This window comes from Pteropus vampyrus, unplaced genomic scaffold, assembly GCF_000151845.1.
Source record: "Pteropus vampyrus isolate Shadow unplaced genomic scaffold, Pvam_2.0 Scaffold306, whole genome shotgun sequence".
Taxonomy (NCBI): domain Eukaryota; kingdom Metazoa; phylum Chordata; class Mammalia; order Chiroptera; family Pteropodidae; genus Pteropus; species Pteropus vampyrus.
This window is the reverse complement of record NW_011889087.1, coordinates 241521-259302: the sequence shown is the minus strand read 5'-3', so window position 1 is coordinate 259302 and position 17782 is coordinate 241521. Positions and strand designations below refer to the sequence as shown.

Sequence of the window (17782 nt, the reverse complement as noted above, 5' to 3'; positions counted from 1 at the left end):
TACTATTTTACTTTTTTTAGACCTTGATTTTTAAAATATATTTTAATTGGAACAAAAAAGCTTCGTGTCCGTTTTAAAGTAATTTCAGAAATCACATGATTAAAAAATAAGCATTTGACTTGCAAAGTAGCAGTTGCTGGCAAGGGGATTCTAGTTTGAAAAATATATATATTCTAAAAATTACCATTTTTTGGTCACAACATTTATTTTAAAATTCCAAATAATACTGAAAAAGAACATGAGTTTAAAAAATGTATGTGTAAGAGGGCGTAAGTAAAAAAAAAAAAAAAAAAATTAAATAATATTGCCCTAGACTTTTGTGGAACATAAAACTGTAATTTTTAACTAGTTTGCTGTGCCTGACTATAAAAATACAGATGGCACAGCTCTTATATAGCTTTAACGACTTGATTATAAATTGCTTTCAAAAGTAATTTATTTGGGTTTTCCATATCCTTTAATGAATTGCAAATATATTAACAGAAAAGACTCCCCCTTACCCCAAGACTGTACAATTTCTGAAATAGGTCAGGAAAAGCAAAAAAGAAGACACAAAATTACATTGTTTCAATGCAAAGAGAACACACACATCACACCCACACTTGCATTTTCCCTGGTTTTGAAAAGAAAATGCATCACCATATTTCTCAGTGAAGACCCATACCATGACTCTGGCTAATCAGAGACTTCCAAACTTTTTTCTTCAAAAAGAGCATTTTTAATAGACTAAATATTGGTTATCACTGAGTTTTTGTTTAAGGTACAACAGCAGCATGGTTCAAATGTTACTTGCAGTTCTTGGAAAAAATAAAAATTTTAAAGTAATGAAATACTGAAAAAGGAGGGACCACCTTTCATTATTTTGAGTACCATTGTTCTCTTGAAAAAATATTTCCAACTTTCTAAAATCCCAGAGTTAAGAACCATTTCTAAAGGGGGGAAAATATCCGATGCCACAACAAAACTTCTGAATAACAAAAGTGTGTGTGTGTGTGTGTGTGTAATATATATATATGTATATGTGTGAAAAGCTTAGAGAAATAAAAAGATATAAAGTACTTAATATTTTTAATTTCCTTCAAAGTAACTTCTGAAATTTGAAGCAAACATCATTTTGCTTTATCAAAATGTATGTCTTCCTCTGGTTGTTTGAGCCCCATTCCATGTGTGTGGGGAGAAGGAAGCAAAAAACAGTACTAGGTGGGCAATAAGGCTTCAAATACTTAAATGACTTTAAAAGCAAGTGTGAGGAAAAATGAAATCAGGCCAAACTTGGGCTGAGTGTCCGTCCTTCAGCCAACCATGCCATGGTGTGCTTTCCACAACTATCCTTTTATCCTTAGTCTCAAAATTAGTACCAGAAAGACTCCCACTCATCTCTGGCACAGGACATAAATTCCTACTACAAAAAGATAACTAATTATGTACCAGCGAATTATTTTCTGAGCTTAGCTTTCTCTAGGCTTTATAACATAGAGCTCAGGTTGAAGCTTTCTATGAAACTCTTTATTTGATACTGTTATACAGTTGGCTTTAAGATTTGCCAATTAAAAAAATAAAAGAATATAAAATTAAATATTACAGAACTAATGGATAATAAAATGAAATATTTGTTAGAACCCAAGTGCTAGCCTTTGGGAATTCTTAATGATATTCATTTACTCCCAACCTTTCCTTTTTCTTATAATTTTTTTAGGCAGCACATATACATAGATTTAGGTAGGAAATTTTGTTAAATACCTCTCTGGCACCCAATACCTAACCTAAGACTCTGACTTGAATTAATTGATAATGATATCTAATCCACATTTAAATGAGCAGACTAGTAGTAAATGATAGAAAATTGCTGGGTCTACAGGCTAAATTTTTTTCCACATCTTCTGTAATCCACCTCATTTTCACAGCTTGACTAAAACAAGTAACCAGTAGCTAAGTTTGTCCTTCATCAAATAATCCAAAATAATAACTGCAGGCCTGTCATTCATAAGAAACTATAATTTGTTATATTCTGACATTGGCACTTAATAAAATGTTAACAACTAAAGTTTCTCTAAAAATTTCAATACATTACAATAAATGAGATACACAATTTAAGACCTTAAATCTGTTACTGTGAAATTCCAATAATTCCCATTTTATTATGCATAATTAGATCTTTAAAATTGTGGCCATTCCCCAAAGACACCAACCTATATTACGACAAACTCAAGAGAGAACTTATCTTCTTCATGAGGTTTTTTTTTTTTTTGCATCCAATATCCTAAACCCAATTACTCAGTAAACATTTTGGTGACTCGCATTACTGAAAATAATTTGAAGCAGAGCTGAAAAGAATGGAAATGACCTCAACCAAAGGTGAGCACGCATTCTTGCACCCTGCTTAAATACTTAGAAAAGTCAAAGGGATACTGTCTTGAACAAATATAGATTCAAGGTTATGGTACAATTCTGGTTGCATTAAGGCTTTCACTATCATGATCTCTTAAAGTCTCTCTACTTTAGTGTTCTCATTTTGATTCTTATGGTGAACTTGAATGGTTAAGGGAATTGTTTTGGTTTTTCAGTGGGCAACCACTCTGTCATCTCTGAATGTGATTCCACAGAGCTCAGCGAAGAGGCAATATGGTAAGGACCAACTTTAAAGTTTGCAATATCAAGACAACAATGATCAACACTTTGAAGCAAGATGAATAAATTAAAATTCCTGGTTAGACATTAAAGCATTCTTGCCAAGAATAAGTGTACACTGTATGGAAGGGTATTTGATTCCTACATGAGTCTCAATATGCCCACTACATTTGTTTATGGGAGACACTGCAAGTTTAAGGTAATTTACATTCCTTGGCAATCAAGTTATTCTGTTATAGGCAATGTCTTTTATTGTTCCATCTGGCACTTGCTAACACCATTCTTGAAGAACCTAGAAGTGAAGGTCAGTCACTCTGTTTATCAGGAACAGAACCAAATAAAAACAACTTTTTGGAAAAATAACCAAGAAATTCTGGTTCATCACTATTTTCCATATCTAATGGTTCCTCCAAGATAAAACATAACTCTTCCTTTCATGATAGCTTTCCAACAAAGGGAGATTAAAGAAAAAAAAGAAAAGTTCCCCACCCTACCCCCCCTAAATTGTCATTCATACTGGTAACAGAGCCAGTCTTATTAGAAGCTAAATATTGCACTGCCTTTCATTCTGTGTACAGTCAGGGTCCAATGAAAGTGGCACACTCATGGTCTAAGTGATGGATGATGACACTGCCGGCTCAAGAGTGAAGACTCAGTATATGGAGGGACGAGAAACATGTCAGCACTAGTCACACATCCAGTTGTAAAAGTCTGATTTCCAGAAGTTAAAATTCATCACTTTCAGCTGCATGAAGTTGTGTGTCGTCTGCATCTGTCATGCTGCTCTCCTGGGATTCATCTGTTCCCACTAAAAAAATAAAAAGCCTACGGTTAGGTGTTTCATAAATAATTCCTATGAGATCATGAAAAAAAGTAAGGAAAACTATTATACTCAGAAAAATGAGATCTTAAATAAAGGTTCTTAAAAATCCTGATATCCTTCAATACAATGCAATTCAAGTTCCTTACTTTATAGCAACGTCTGAGATTAGTTTATTGCATTTAACTTTTAAGAGTTTTAACTACTAAAACTGCTTCTCCCTAATGAAGTCCTTATTTCTACTTTAGGAATCTGAACTAGTTTTCTGAGGCATTAAAAAACGACCAACATTCCCCTCCACGTTGGGGATAGTCCCCACTAGTTCACAGAAATACAGAAAATAACCTTTAGTGTAAAAAGGGTTATTGGGATTACAGGTGCTTATAATTTTAATGAAAGCCCTACAGTAAGTTTTCAGGAACAAAGGCATCTTAGTTTGTCTCATCAGAAGTTATTAAATTCTTTTATTTATGTTTTGGTTCTCACTAGTTGTTTTAAGATATACACTCCATTTAGGGATAAAGTATTTATTGCCTTAAACTATAATTCTTTGTTCTCTCTTTTCTTGACCCCCTCAGTTTGAATATATTAGCCATATATTTGGATTTGTCAGAGCTACATAGAATTGGAAAAGCCACTACTACAGATCTGTCAACACCTTAAAATGCCCACACATTTATTATTCGTTCCCTTAGCACTTATATTTTCAGCGTATCATCACATCTATCATCTCCACTCCACCACCCACCCACTACATTCCTACAAAGAAAGTAAGGCAGGCATTAGTTACATATTCAATCATAAACTGAGGCCCAGGTAAAAAACCAGCTATAAATTTGTCAAAGGCACACAACAAAATTGAACCAGAACTGAGAATGCTTACTTGACTCCATATCTACTTTGTTATTATATCACCCAGTTCAATTTCCTTAAGATTCCACTTGGTATAAAGAATATACCATAGTTAGAAAAATAAAACTAAACATCTGGTCCATGTTACCTAACTCCCATGTGGTGTTTCACTAGCTCTCTGGTTTGAGTAACCACAAACAAACCTAATTCATATAGATGATACTCACTGATCTGTTCTTCTTGGGTTATTGGCTCCTCATCATCTGGAAGGTAGCGTTTATCAATGGCCTCTTTAATCTGGTTATTGGCTCCTTTAGGATCTAAATCCATAGCCCAAGAGAAATTCATCAGGGCGAGGTGCGTCTGACCTAACTTCTTGTAAACCTAAAAATAAACAGCAGCACTACATTTTTCATTAAGTTGTGAGCTTCAACTATAAAATCCTAAGCACTTAAAAATTAAAGCAGGCTCCTGATCTATGTGCTATTAAACCCATTCTGAGGAGTAGGACATTCTCATCCTCTTGAAGAACTCATACCAAATATATTCAGATATTTTTAGAATTCCCTGTCTCTACTGAGTTTCTAATGAAATCACACTCTGAATGGAACAATGACATTGGAAAGAAATGGACTATAAACTGCTTAATTAGCGTTCATTTACCACTGGTTTTAAATGGAATTATTTCAGCTCTCAACATCTATCCACCATTTCCAGTTACGTTAACCAATTGGCATCTGGGAGCCCGGTCTCTATTGAATTTAATTTTTTTCTTTTGGTACATAATTTACAGATAATTGGAAGCAAAGGGCTTTCCATGAGATAGTCTCAAGTTATGAACTCATTACACTGCCCTTTGGCTGCAAGTACTAATATACTTCCGAAGCCATATTAGGGTTAGGAGTATGGGGTGTGTGTTCTTGCCCCTTCATCCCCTTCATTAGGATATCATCTTAGATGTTAAAACTAAATCCATTCTTTATTCCCAGAGCATTTCATTTAAAGCCCTCATTGCATTTGCTCCATAGATGTTGCACAGTAAATATTACACATTTATTCTTCAAAAGTTAATATCTGTTTTGAAAGCCACATTTAGGATCATGGCCCCAATCTTTACCTTTCCTATTAAGAAGTACACGAGGGATTCTTTGGGAACAATTTGTTTCAATTCTTCAAGTTCTTGTAAAGCAGACTGAAAAAAAAACAAAAAAACAAAGAAAAACAGTAGCAAACTTTTACAAAATGTTGACTAAGCAAGTGTTTTTATTTTATTTCCCAAGTCATCTTCACTAAAGCTTACAAGATCTTTTTTTGTTGTTTTTTTAAAGCATTTTATTTATTAGTTTAAAGTATACAATTGGTTAGACAAAGCTTATTAGATCTTAATATACTTCCCTATCTCCATTGATTCTTCTTGTGAAAATGCATAAAAAATACTATAATAGAAACTAAGAAATGACAGAAATTCACCAGAGTATACTAAAAACACACATTCAGATGGTGACAATCTTGCTTTTGTCACCATTTTATTTAAAATAACAATACTTCATCAAAGTGTTAGTTTTTTGAAAACTACCATTGCAGAACAAAAGAAGTCCAAAGTTCTGATAATAGATCCCCCTGCATTACACTAAGCTTTGAATACCAACCTGCCATTTTAACTAATGATGAAAGCCTCAAATTTAACTCTCTGAATTGAATTAAAACTGTTTAGAAATCTTTTGACCATTGCTACAAGGTTGGGGAGATTGAGAGGACAGGAGAATTAAATTTGTATTTAAAGGAATGATATAATGATTTAAAAAAAAAGTGGTTCCCCATATGAGAAATTGTCTACTTTTCACCCAGCCAATGGCCAAAAATAAAAATAATTTAAAGTTAAAGTTACCATGAGTGAGAGGAATCAAATATTCTCATCACTGAGGGTGGAAATGTAAACTGATGCAAACTGTGAGGACTTAGCATTATGGAACACCAGATCTGTAGGTGCTCAATTGTATCCTAAAAAACAAAGAAATCCCAAAAGCAAGATGCAAAAAAATATGTACAGTACTATTTTGTGACAAAACAAATATACCACACACATACAAATACAGTTATGTGGGTATTTGCACAAATTTTCTAAATATATTTGTGGGCATATACATAATTTTTACCTTTTTTTCTGGTAGAAATCAATACATATATGCTCCTAAACAAGATAAAAATAGTTTACCTTTGGGGAGAGGATAATTGAAGGGAGGGGGGGTAACCCTTCTATTTTGGTAGCTTTCTCTACTTTTTGAGTTTTCTAACATGATAATACTTTATTTCCCATAATGTCCACAGAGGTTATCTACTTTTTTTCTTCTCTATACTTCTTTGAAGTAAAACAAATTTTGATGTAAGTTAGGATAAAAAAAAAAGATAAATGCTAAATATCTATTAACAAGGGTATTTTGTGAAAAAAGCAAGTTGCATAAACACATGTGTAGTTGTATTGATTGCTGTCATAACAAATTACCATAAATTTGATGGCTTAAAATAAGACATCTTTTATCACAGTTCTATGGGTTATAAGTCTGACAGGAGTTTCACTGGGCTAAAATCAAGATGGTGGCATGGCTGCCTTCCTTTCTGGAGGGAATCTGTTTCCCTGCCTTTCTTTGCATCCACAGGCTGCCCACATTCCTTGACTTGTTGCTTCCTTCCTCCATTTTCAAAGGCAGCAAAGACAGGCTGAGTCTTCCTCATGCTCGTTCTGACTAGGGCTAGAAAAGATCCTCCAATTTTAAGGATTTATGTGATTAGGTTGGATGCATCTAAATAATCCAAGATATTCTTCCCTACTCAAGGTCCATATTCTTAATCACATCTGTAGTCGATTTTGCTATGTAAGGTAACATATACACAGGTATCCAGGATTAGGGGATGGACATCTTTGAGGGGCCTTTATTCTGCCTACCACAATAGTATAAGCCTACATTGTTACAACCAATCAAAAAATATACAATAATAAGAAAAAGACCTGGAGATTATGTTCTGAGCTGTTAATACTGCTTCTCCCTGGAGGATAAGCTTATGAGGCATATTCAACATTGTATTTTTTATATTTACATATTATTTGGAATATTTCTGTAATAAGCACATTACTTTCATTAAAAAACCCACAAAGATATAAACAATAAAGCAGTGATCAAAGATAGTTGGCTAGTAAAGGTTATCAGAGGATTATGGAGTATAGATGATGTAAGGGAATTTCTTCACTGATTGACGTAAGATTTTGGTTTTATTTTTCTAAAAAGGGTATAGAGAATAAGGAACCAATCTTATTTCACAGTTTGAATTTTACACATTTTCCCCTCCCTTTAACCTAAAGTCAAATGTAATTTCTTGGCTTTTGTAAATTTTTTATTGGCATTATCTAAAATAAAAGATTTATTTAAAATCTTTTTGTGGGATGTAGTGTGAAAATAGTTGGGTGATAGATTCACAGGGATTCATTATCACAGTGATATTTGAAATTTTCTGTAAAAAAAAAAAAAAAGAGGAATAAAAAAGAAGAGTGAAGGCAACACACACACTTTCACGGGCAGTGTATTTGTTTAAAATGCTGTCTTTTACCAAAGCATATATAGGGGGGTTGGGTACGTCTTTACTACTTCACTCTATCCCTAACTGCTGGCAACTCAGGAGACAAACTCCAAGGACTGTGAGACTGAATATGTCTGAGAATCATACCTGCACATCAGGAAATGAAAGGTTTATTAAACATCAAAAATTCATTAAGCAGATGTTCTTTTTTCCTTCCATAGTGTTAAATGTTATAAAATATACATGAAATGGAGTATTAACATGAAAGATCTGTGGTCATGGATATTAGTTACTCAAGACCATTCAGTTAAACCTGTCAAACATTACGAATGAGGGCTGACAAAGCCTATATCACAATGAAGAAGCTTGAGATTGATTTTAATACTGCAAAGCAGCAGTTCTCACACTTTTTGGTCTCTGGACCTCTTTATACTCTTAAAGCTTACTGACTAACCCAAAGAGCTTTCACTAATGTGTCTTATAGCTATCGATACTTACCGTATCAGAAATTTAAAATTTTCATTTATCATTATTAATTTAAAGGTAACGATAATAAACCCATTACATATTGACAGATAATATTTTTAATGAAAAATAACGATTATTCATAACAATAAGTGAGCGAGAAGAGTGGCGCTGCTTAATGTTTTTGCAAATTTTAATAGAAGACAGCTGGACTCTCTTCTATGCCTCTGTTATGACATCACATCATGTAGCTTTTGGATAATTCCACTGTACATTCATGAGAGAATGAGAGTGAAAAAAGTAAATAACATTAAAATATTATTATGAAAATAGTTTAACCTTGTGGACTTCTTGAAAGGATTTTTGGGGACCACTAGAAGTTCCCACACCATCTTTAAGAACCACTGCTATAAAGAAATCTTAATCAGGATGATGAACCCCAATCATCCACTGCTACATCACACATGGTACAGGATGGATGTGTTTTCTTTCTGTGAGTGCATGTTATAATTGTTATCAAGGTTTTATGCATCTATCATGCCCCCCAATCACTGAGAAATAGTGTCTAGCATTGTATTAGAGTTCTCATGTTTGCCCTAAAAGACTTATGACTTACATAATAACAATACAATACATTAAACAGGGTGATGTTTAGCAATGTTTTTTTTGCCACACAATTTGATTTTCATTTTGGAGCCAAGACATTTCAGAAGCAATCTAACTTTTCTTTATGGCTCTTTTTATTTTAATATAGGTATATTGGATATATCTATATCCAATCCATGCATAAAAGTAGGCCTTATAATTTAGCCCAACCCAACACTGGTATTCAAAAATGGCTATAACCCTACAGCTTGGACAATGGGTCAGATCGGAATTTTGGTTTTATGAAGTAAGTATAGGGATGATTTATATAGCATAGCTGGTAAATGTGTTGGCATTAAAATGGCTTTAAGAATAATAAATTGAATAAATTCCTTCAGTTGAAGAACCTGACCACATACCTAAAGAAGTACAATGAAGCAAAAAACGTGAAAACAAATGAATTACAATTGTAGTACCTTAAAAAGTAAGTTGGAAGTTAAAAAGTGTTTATTAGGTTTAAAAGAAACTGCATTAAAAGGACAAAAACAATAGGACTAGCCATCTACTTCTTCAGAAAGAAAAATAATGATTAGAAGAATTACTGAATAAATAACAAAAAATAATTATATATTTGATTCATTTATATATCTTTAGTGATCTTGAAAAAGTTAAAAACTTATCACTGGTTTTGTACTTTTCAATTTTCAGCCAATTTCAGTGTGTCCTAGAAAAATAGATTTCTAGAGCAAGAGTCTGCTAAATACTAAAATGAATTACTTGGCCCAAGATTTCTGTGCTTTTAAATTCTGGAATTTATTGTTGTTGTTAAGTTTTTACTCCTTTTAGTGAGAAGAGTCAGAATGTATTAAAAAAGTAACCTGAATTTCAAAGCAAAAACTTTGTATTCATGGTTTATGATTGAGTAAATAACAAAAACTCCATGTCACTTTATGCCTCTTCTATTTCTCAATTTTCCTGATCTTCTTTCCTCAATATCTTTTTTCATGCTATAGTTCCATAATTTGCAAAATAGTGAGAGAAATATATCAGACTAGACTATCTCCTTGTTTTAAGCTCACATAACTCACCATACTTTTCCTTTATCTACTCAACATGTATTATTTTTGTGATGATTTGTTTGTTTTCCTTATAGAAGGGGACTAGATGGTAAGTCAATGGCAGGGAATAAGGATGCTTTGCTTGCAAAAGCAACAAATTTTCCTAGTACCTGACATATAATAGGTACTCAATAAATATTCGCTGAATAATGCACACACATTCATATGTCACTTGTTCATGTATTTTAGTCCTAAGATGATGGTTTAGGTCTTATCTTTAAAATAACTCCCTGATGAAAAAACTGCCTATGTACAAAATCTTTATAAGAGGTAACCACATTTTCCTAAATATCAACACACCCATCCTTCCTATGAGTATTTCATGAATGAAATCACAAAGACAATGAAATTGATAGCTTTTGAAAATGGGGGAAATGAACTGAGATAAAAATTAAAGTATAAATAACTTGGTTTATTAAAAAAGGGGCAAAATTTAAGCAATACAGTGCTGCAGACCATTAAAATATACATCTTACCTTATATTTTTCATTTGCAAATAAAACTGAGGCTCTGTGAAATTTGCATAGAGGGTTCTTGGGATCAATAACGATGGCTTTGTTTAGGGTATCCAAAGCCTTCTCAGATTTTTTCAGTGCATGCTGAACCTGTGAGAAATGAAGATCCTATTAATGTTTCCTTTTGATATTTATGAAGAAAGGTGAGAACCAAATAATGTGACTCAAAATGAATATAAATATAAAACTACTAGAGATAAGGTTCTATGGTCTCACTGATTGTCCACTGGGTTAAGTGGATTTAATAATTCATCATTAAACTATTAATAGATTATCTCTAAACTCCTTCTACTCTAGTTTAACCGCTTCACTTTAAAAATGAGAATACTAAATTCAGAGATGTTATATAACTTGCTCTGGGATCAGAACCTAGTTCCCCTCATGCCCAATTCGCCATTAAGTATCCAAAATGATAATCACGATTCTATCTTTAGAGAAGACATTTGGTTACCTTTAAGTCTAAAAGACAAGAAAAACCTTGGTTTTTCCTTCACGAAGAAAATCTGTACTATTTAGCTAGACAATACTCACATTTCAACAAGTCTATTAAGGTTCTCTAAGTATTAGGCTTCTCAAAACTATGTTCAAAAAACCCCTAAAAGATTTGGCTCTAAACCTTACTAACCTTATTTCATTCAGAACAATTACACTTTTACCTATTTTAGAAATTTATTACAAAAATAATTCTTCTGTTTTACATATTTGAAAACCATTGATATGTAATACTAGGAAGTAAATCATTTATTTTAAATAACTTAAAATAAAGTGGAGTGAATGGAGTGGCTGTGTAACTTTAACAATATCACTGTAACAGGAATGTGAGAGTAGGTACTGCCAACATCTGGTTGCCATATCCATCTATGCAATGATCTTTGCAGAAGGGTATTATTATATGTGGCCAAATATTCTGCTCATAAGATTGAAATATGAAATAACAGTTCCCCAACAGAGAAAAATATACTCTCTTACCTGAAAACTTCTTCTAATAAACCACTTAAAATGTTAAAATGATATCTTCCATAATAACTTTAGAAAAAAGCCTACTTTAAAAAACGTCCAACTTTACTCAACGGTATCATGAGATACTTAAGTTTGATTTTCTAATCTTAAGTGATGAAAAAACATTCTAAGTCGAGATATTTTCTCTACATATTTTGTATAATATCTAACTATAAATGAAGTTACCATTTCAATTTTTAAGAAAAGTATAAAGAACTAGAATTATTCCCCCAAAATGAATAGTGAAATTCCAAATAACATAATTTTCTGATATGGTATGCCCATTCCCACAAAACCAAACTTGCTAAGAGAAAGACAGAGGGTCGGGGGAGGGAAAAATGGAGGAGAGAGGTATGAGAGGGCAAGAACAAAAAGAGAAACTAATAAATGAGATTTAGAAAAACAAACATAACTTTCTTCCTATCAAAGTATAACTTATTATCAGATAGATATATTTTAAAAACATAAACATAAAATTGGTGTCTACACTGCCTTATAAGAATTTTAATTAGTTTTGGCCTTATCACTCAGAAGCTAAAACACATGAAATCATTTACCTTAAAATATTAATTACTTCATTTAGGAGCTAAATATTAACATGTAAAAGTGCTTTAAAAAATATTAAGTATCTCATGTGAGTCTTATAACAACCTTATGAGGTAGGCAAGGTGGTATTACTTGTCATTCATAAAACAGAAGCTTAGAGAAACTCAGTTACTTGCACAAGAGATGACAGTTCTCCAGTGATTTCTCTTTATGACAAGAAAAAAGGTGATATTTCTGGCTGCAAAAGAATTCATATGTTTCAAGAATAACAACAATATCAAAAAAGCTCTAATTCTTGTTACAGCAATTAAGTCGATAACAAACACATTTCAAAAAGGAGATTACTTGAACCATGTTTACAAAACTACTTACTACTCCAATGTGGCAAAGTAAAACTGAACTTTGAGGGTTGATATCAAGTGCTTTCTGGAAATGCATTTCTGCAAGGCTGAATTTTTCTTGCTTGTAATAAATCATTCCTAAACCATACCTGAAAGTATAAAAGTATAACTTTAGAGATATAACTGCAGTGGCTAATTTATTTCAACTAATAAAATAATGTGTGTGGAATCTGGCATTTTAATAAACCAGTATAAAAACAGAAAAACCATCAAAGAATTTTAGACAAGGCACTTTTACAATTCCGAACAATAAATTAAATCAAACAATCAATCAGATAAATCTATAACAACGTGGGAAAAAAGAAACAACATCCTTAAACCCACCACCACAATCTAGATTTAATATCTAATGTTTACTTAGTCGTCATTATGTGCGTGCCAAAAACTTTGAATTCTTTCTGTATGTAAATTATCTCATTTAATCCTAGGAGAAACCAAGGTGATACTGTTATCATACAGAACCAAGGTACTGTTATCATTAAGGAAACTGAGGCTTAGAGAAGTTAAATTAACCTGCCCAAAGATTATATGGCTAATAAGGATTCTAACCAGATCCTTCCTTTATGATTATAAAGCCCCGAACTCCTAACAATGCTATTTCCATATTCTTTGTTTAAATGCATATATATATTTTATAATTATAATATGCATAGTGTCTTGTTTTTCTTCTCCTTTCCTATAAACTTAACAATTTATAGACTTTGAAATTATGAATTTATATTGCAATACAGACATACATTTAAAAAATAAGTCTTATTAAGAACTGAATTCCTAAAATATTACAGAGAACTTTTACATTTATGTGAAGAGAAGGTAGTGTTGGCAAGGCTTGGATGTTTAATATATCAGAAGCTAGCACTTATCAGGCCATGCTATTTAGAAATGAGATAAAATCCATTAAAAATATGTACATAAAAATATTTTAGTAATTAGCGCTTTAGATTTAGTGAGAAACAGAATGATAAAATTCAACTGCTATAAAGCTTAAATCAAAAGATTAAAAACACATGTCTGACATAACAACTACCATAGAGAGTTATGATACCAGAACATCCCTTCTTGGTATGTTAACTATTAAGTCAGTCAAGAAAATGCCGGAAAATGTCAGCAGTAAACATAGTGTTGAGGCAGAGATAAGAACAAACTTTTTCATGTCTTCCTCGTTTGATAACAATATGAGCCAGGCAGTAACTTCCTTTTTGGCTACTTGTGCACAAGTACAAAAAAGTAAAATAGAAACATAACTTAAAAAACTGCAAAACCTGAGTTCTTAATAAACTTAAATAACTAGAACTAGTACTTAATAAACTAGAAGAATACTGCCAAGGAGCAACAATTAGTGACTAGTTTTCACTGTTTATTTTCTATTACCCTATAGGTGAAGTATACTATTCCTCTCCCCTTTCTCAACTACCTTCTATCCTAATCACCATTTTAGTGTTCTAAGAAAAAGTAACAACTCAAAGTAACAAAACCAATTATTTGCAAAAGTATAGTAGGAGAAAAGGTTGACATTGAGTATAAGGATCTGGTATTCTATAATCATCAGTTCATTTAAGTTTGTTAAAAGTATAAATTTCACATAAAAACACTTTGGTCAGAAGTTATCAACCAGTACGTACCACTCTTAACTATTAATAATCAAATTCATGACAACGCAATATCTAACAAAAAAATTACTGAGTATCAGCCCCAATAATAAGATACTGTCTTTACACTTCATGAGCACTTACCATGCATTATAATGTCTAGGATTGACTCTGATAGCATTTCGAAAACAAGCTAAAGCTTTGTCTAATTCTTCAGTTAATACAAACTCGTGCCCTAATAGAGTATAGGCATAAGCATAATTTGGATCAACCTGGATAGCTCTCTGGAAGAATTTAATTGCAATATCATGTTCCCGTTGCAAACTGAAACAGTTCCCTGCAGCACACCAGGCCTTAAAAAAATGGAAACAAAAACCAAACACACAATTATTATTTTATTTTTTTCTAATAAAACCAAATGTATGGCTAAAATCAAGATTCAGATCTCAGAATGGAAAGACAAAAACTTAAAGAGTTTTAATAGATATAGTCAACCATTATTCACAGATTCCATATTTGCAAAATTGTTTACTTGCTAAAATTTGTAAAACCCACATCGTTACTTGCAGTGCTTTAGTGGTCATTGGTAGACGCAAAATATGAGTTGCCTCATAGGCGCATTCTCAGTTGAGTTGTCAAAAAGGTAACTCTCTGCGTCCTTGTTTCAGCAGGTCAGGTGACCAGAAAGTAAACTGTAGGGGGCAGTGCAGTGGCATGCAAGAAGCTCAGGTTCTGGGGCCACATGGACAGTTTGAATCTCAACTCTGGTAACTGTTTGCAGGGTGGCCTCAGGCAAGCCACCTTACCACTCTGAACCTCATTTTCTCTCCTGTAAAATGTTTTTTAGGGTTTAAGATTATAATCTGTGTGAGGTAAGGGTGTGTGTGTTTCCTCTAGGAGCAATGGTTCAGTATTTGCTAATTCTGTGTTCATAGAAACTACAGAACATAACTATGAAGAATAAGAATTGACTGTTTTAAATTCTAAGCTTAAATATGTTACAAAAGTACCATTAAATATTCTTGAGATGCACTGAAATACATTTCTTACAGGACTGCAGCATGTAAATGAATTGTGCCTATGTCTTAAAATGACAATTAAAATTACTATTTCAATGTAAAATTAGCACTTTTCAATCTATGTAATTTTTGCTTAATGAACTCTTGGTGATAACAGCAATTTTAACACAGTCATATCTTGATTAATCTTGAATGAAACATCTGCTCTGTGAATTTTCTGTTTGTGAATGTGAACCATCTATTTTAGGGCTCTTTCTTCTCCGAGTCCTGCCTCTGGAGAAGGGTGTGGGTGATGCTAAATGGTGTTTGAATTATTTGGTTCATCTCCATTTGGTAATGATGATCAAAAGATAGCTATATAAGCAAACTGTTTCAGTTACATACTTCTGGTGAATTTTTATCCATATCTGTTAAGTCTTTTGAAAGAACTGAAAGAGCAACGTCCTTTTGAAGATGCCAAAGTGTTGTAGAGTAGATCTCCATGCCTTCAACTCTGTAATTCTCAATTCTTCTAACCTCTGAGAATATTCTTTCAGCCTGAAATACAAAAACTCGTAAGAGGAAAACAAGTTGATACAATTCACATATATACAGGGACAGTACTGGGCACTCTTCTCATAGGACCTAAATGCTGCCTTGTTTTATGGTGTTTATGTGAATGAGTAGTCACAAAACTGAGGCAAATCGAGCAACCTTCCATGGTAGGTCAAATACTGATGCTATCAAATCTACACTTAACCTAGTTTTTATACACAAGTCATAGTAGAAACATGAATTCTGAAAAGAAAATTTAAGTTTCCACCGAAAAGAAAAAAAAAATAAAAGATCTTTTCAAAGTTATTTAAAAAGGTCAATCACCTTACTCTCAAAAAACACATTTCCAAATTTTAACGATGGTTTTACAGACTAACTCTCTCAAGAAAGGTGAGAGAAGAATGTCTTCTGTAACACAAAACCTATTTTTGTACTGACTTTTATTAAGAAGTTGTGTTGAAAACTTTAGGGGAAAAACAGGTTCAGTTGACCACCAATCCTGTGGCTCGCTAAGCACCTGGCCAGGCACTGTGGCCCCTACCTAGTAATTCCTTCTTCCTTCGCAGCACTCTCTTGATTTATGGCCCCTCCTCTTTTATCAGACCAAATTATTTCCTCACCACACTCACAGCCCTCAGATCTGTGCTTTTCTCCCCCTGAAGTCTGAGACTTTGGGTTATAAAAAATGAATTAGTTCCCTAGCTTATCAACTCAATAAGTTCAAAATTCTGAACGTCAAGTTCAGAATTAAGGAATACTCTAGTCTGCTCTTAATGAAATGAAGATGACAGAAAAAAAGGAAATACTATTTATATAACTAGAAACTTAATTCTAAGAAACCATATACTATCTAGGATAGCTTAATGATTCGTAACTTCCCTGAAATCTCTTAAAAGTTATACAGATAAGTTTTTCAAATAGGCATTTTTCAAATAGGCATTGGTTACCATTAGCCAAATACAGGTTTTGGAAGCTTTTTGGTTTCAATTTTTCAGAATCTATTGCTTTCTCTGAAACGACTGTGGCATAGACAAGAAGGAAAAAAACCTTCGTAAAATTAAGTTGAAATAAAGGCTTTCTTTAGTTAAATATCTGCTCTATAATTAGGAGAAACAACAAAATTCACGTGTTTTATAGTGCCTGTGAAACAACAGGTTGGAAATAATTTTAAAAAGGGCTTGTCAAACACAACTTTTTTTTATTCTTTTTTTTTCTGGCTTTATTGAAATATAATAGACAATTAGTTGCTCGTATTTACATTGTACAATTCAATGGGCTTTTTTTTTCAGTTATAGTTGGTATACAATAATATATTAGTTTCAGTTGTACAGCACAGTGATTAGAGATCTATATAACTTACAAAGTGATCACCCCACTAAATCTAGTACCCCTCCTCCCCCTTACATATTACAGTATTATTGACTATTTTCCTTATGCTGCACTTTATATCTCCATGTCTATTTTGTAACTATCCATTTGTACTTCTTAATCCCTTTGCCCTTTTCTGCTGCCTTCTAACCCCCTTCCCATCTAGTAGCTCTCAAAATATTCTCTGTATCTATGAGTTTATTTCCATTTTTGTTGTTATTTTGTTCTTTAGATTCCACATATACATGAAATCATGTGATATTTGTCTCTATCCCACTTATTTCATTTAGTGCAGTACCCTCTAGGTCCATCAAGGCAATATCGTTTTCCATCTCCTTCTTTTTAGTCTGAGTGTGTCTTTTAATCTGAAATGAGTCTCTTGTAGGCAGCATATGTAGGGGTCTTGTTTTCTTATCCTTTCAGCCACTCTACCTTTTGGTTGGAGCACTTAATTCTTTTCTAAGTAAGGTACTTATTGATAGGAATGTAGTTATTACTATTCTTTATTCTTGTTTTTGATACATGTTTTTTTTCTTCTTAAAGAAGTCCTTCCAACATTTCCAACACTGACTTGGTGGTGATAAATTCCTTTAGCTTATTTTTGTCTGGGATGTTCTTTAATTGTCCTTTGACTCTAAATGATAGCTTTGCTGGATAAAGTCTTCTTGGTTGTAGATCCTGGGTTTTCATCACATTGAATATTTTGTGCTAAGCCCTTCTGTCCTGCATGGTTTCTTTAGAGAAATCAGCTGCTAGTCTTATGGGTGCTT

At 32.8% G+C, this 17782-nt stretch overlaps 1 protein-coding gene across 9 annotated transcripts in view; it reads right to left on the bottom strand.

Annotated features, from left to right (window-relative positions):
• Nucleotides 1-434: 434 nt before the first annotated feature.
• CDC27 (cell division cycle 27) overlaps nucleotides 435-17782 on the bottom strand; it is a 59759-nt gene continuing 42411 nt past the window's right edge. For 3 of the 9 annotated variants that reach the window (XM_023521582.1, XM_023521586.1, XM_023521587.1), the window contains 7 exons: nucleotides 15495-15647; nucleotides 14236-14444; nucleotides 12474-12591; nucleotides 10518-10646; nucleotides 5418-5492; nucleotides 4528-4684; nucleotides 435-3436 (listed from right to left, as the gene is read on the bottom strand). In XM_023521582.1, coding sequence (XP_023377350.1) covers nucleotides 3354-3436; nucleotides 4528-4684; nucleotides 5418-5492; nucleotides 10518-10646; nucleotides 12474-12591; nucleotides 14236-14444; nucleotides 15495-15647 — 924 coding nt within the window. In that variant the 3' untranslated portion in view covers nucleotides 435-3353. Of the gene's footprint in view, nucleotides 3437-4527; nucleotides 4685-5417; nucleotides 5493-10517; nucleotides 10647-12473; nucleotides 12592-14235; nucleotides 14445-15494; nucleotides 15648-17782 lie in introns of those variants that run through there. The other 6 variants (XM_023521583.1, XM_023521585.1, XM_011377084.2 and 3 more) reach the window with 4 other exon arrangements.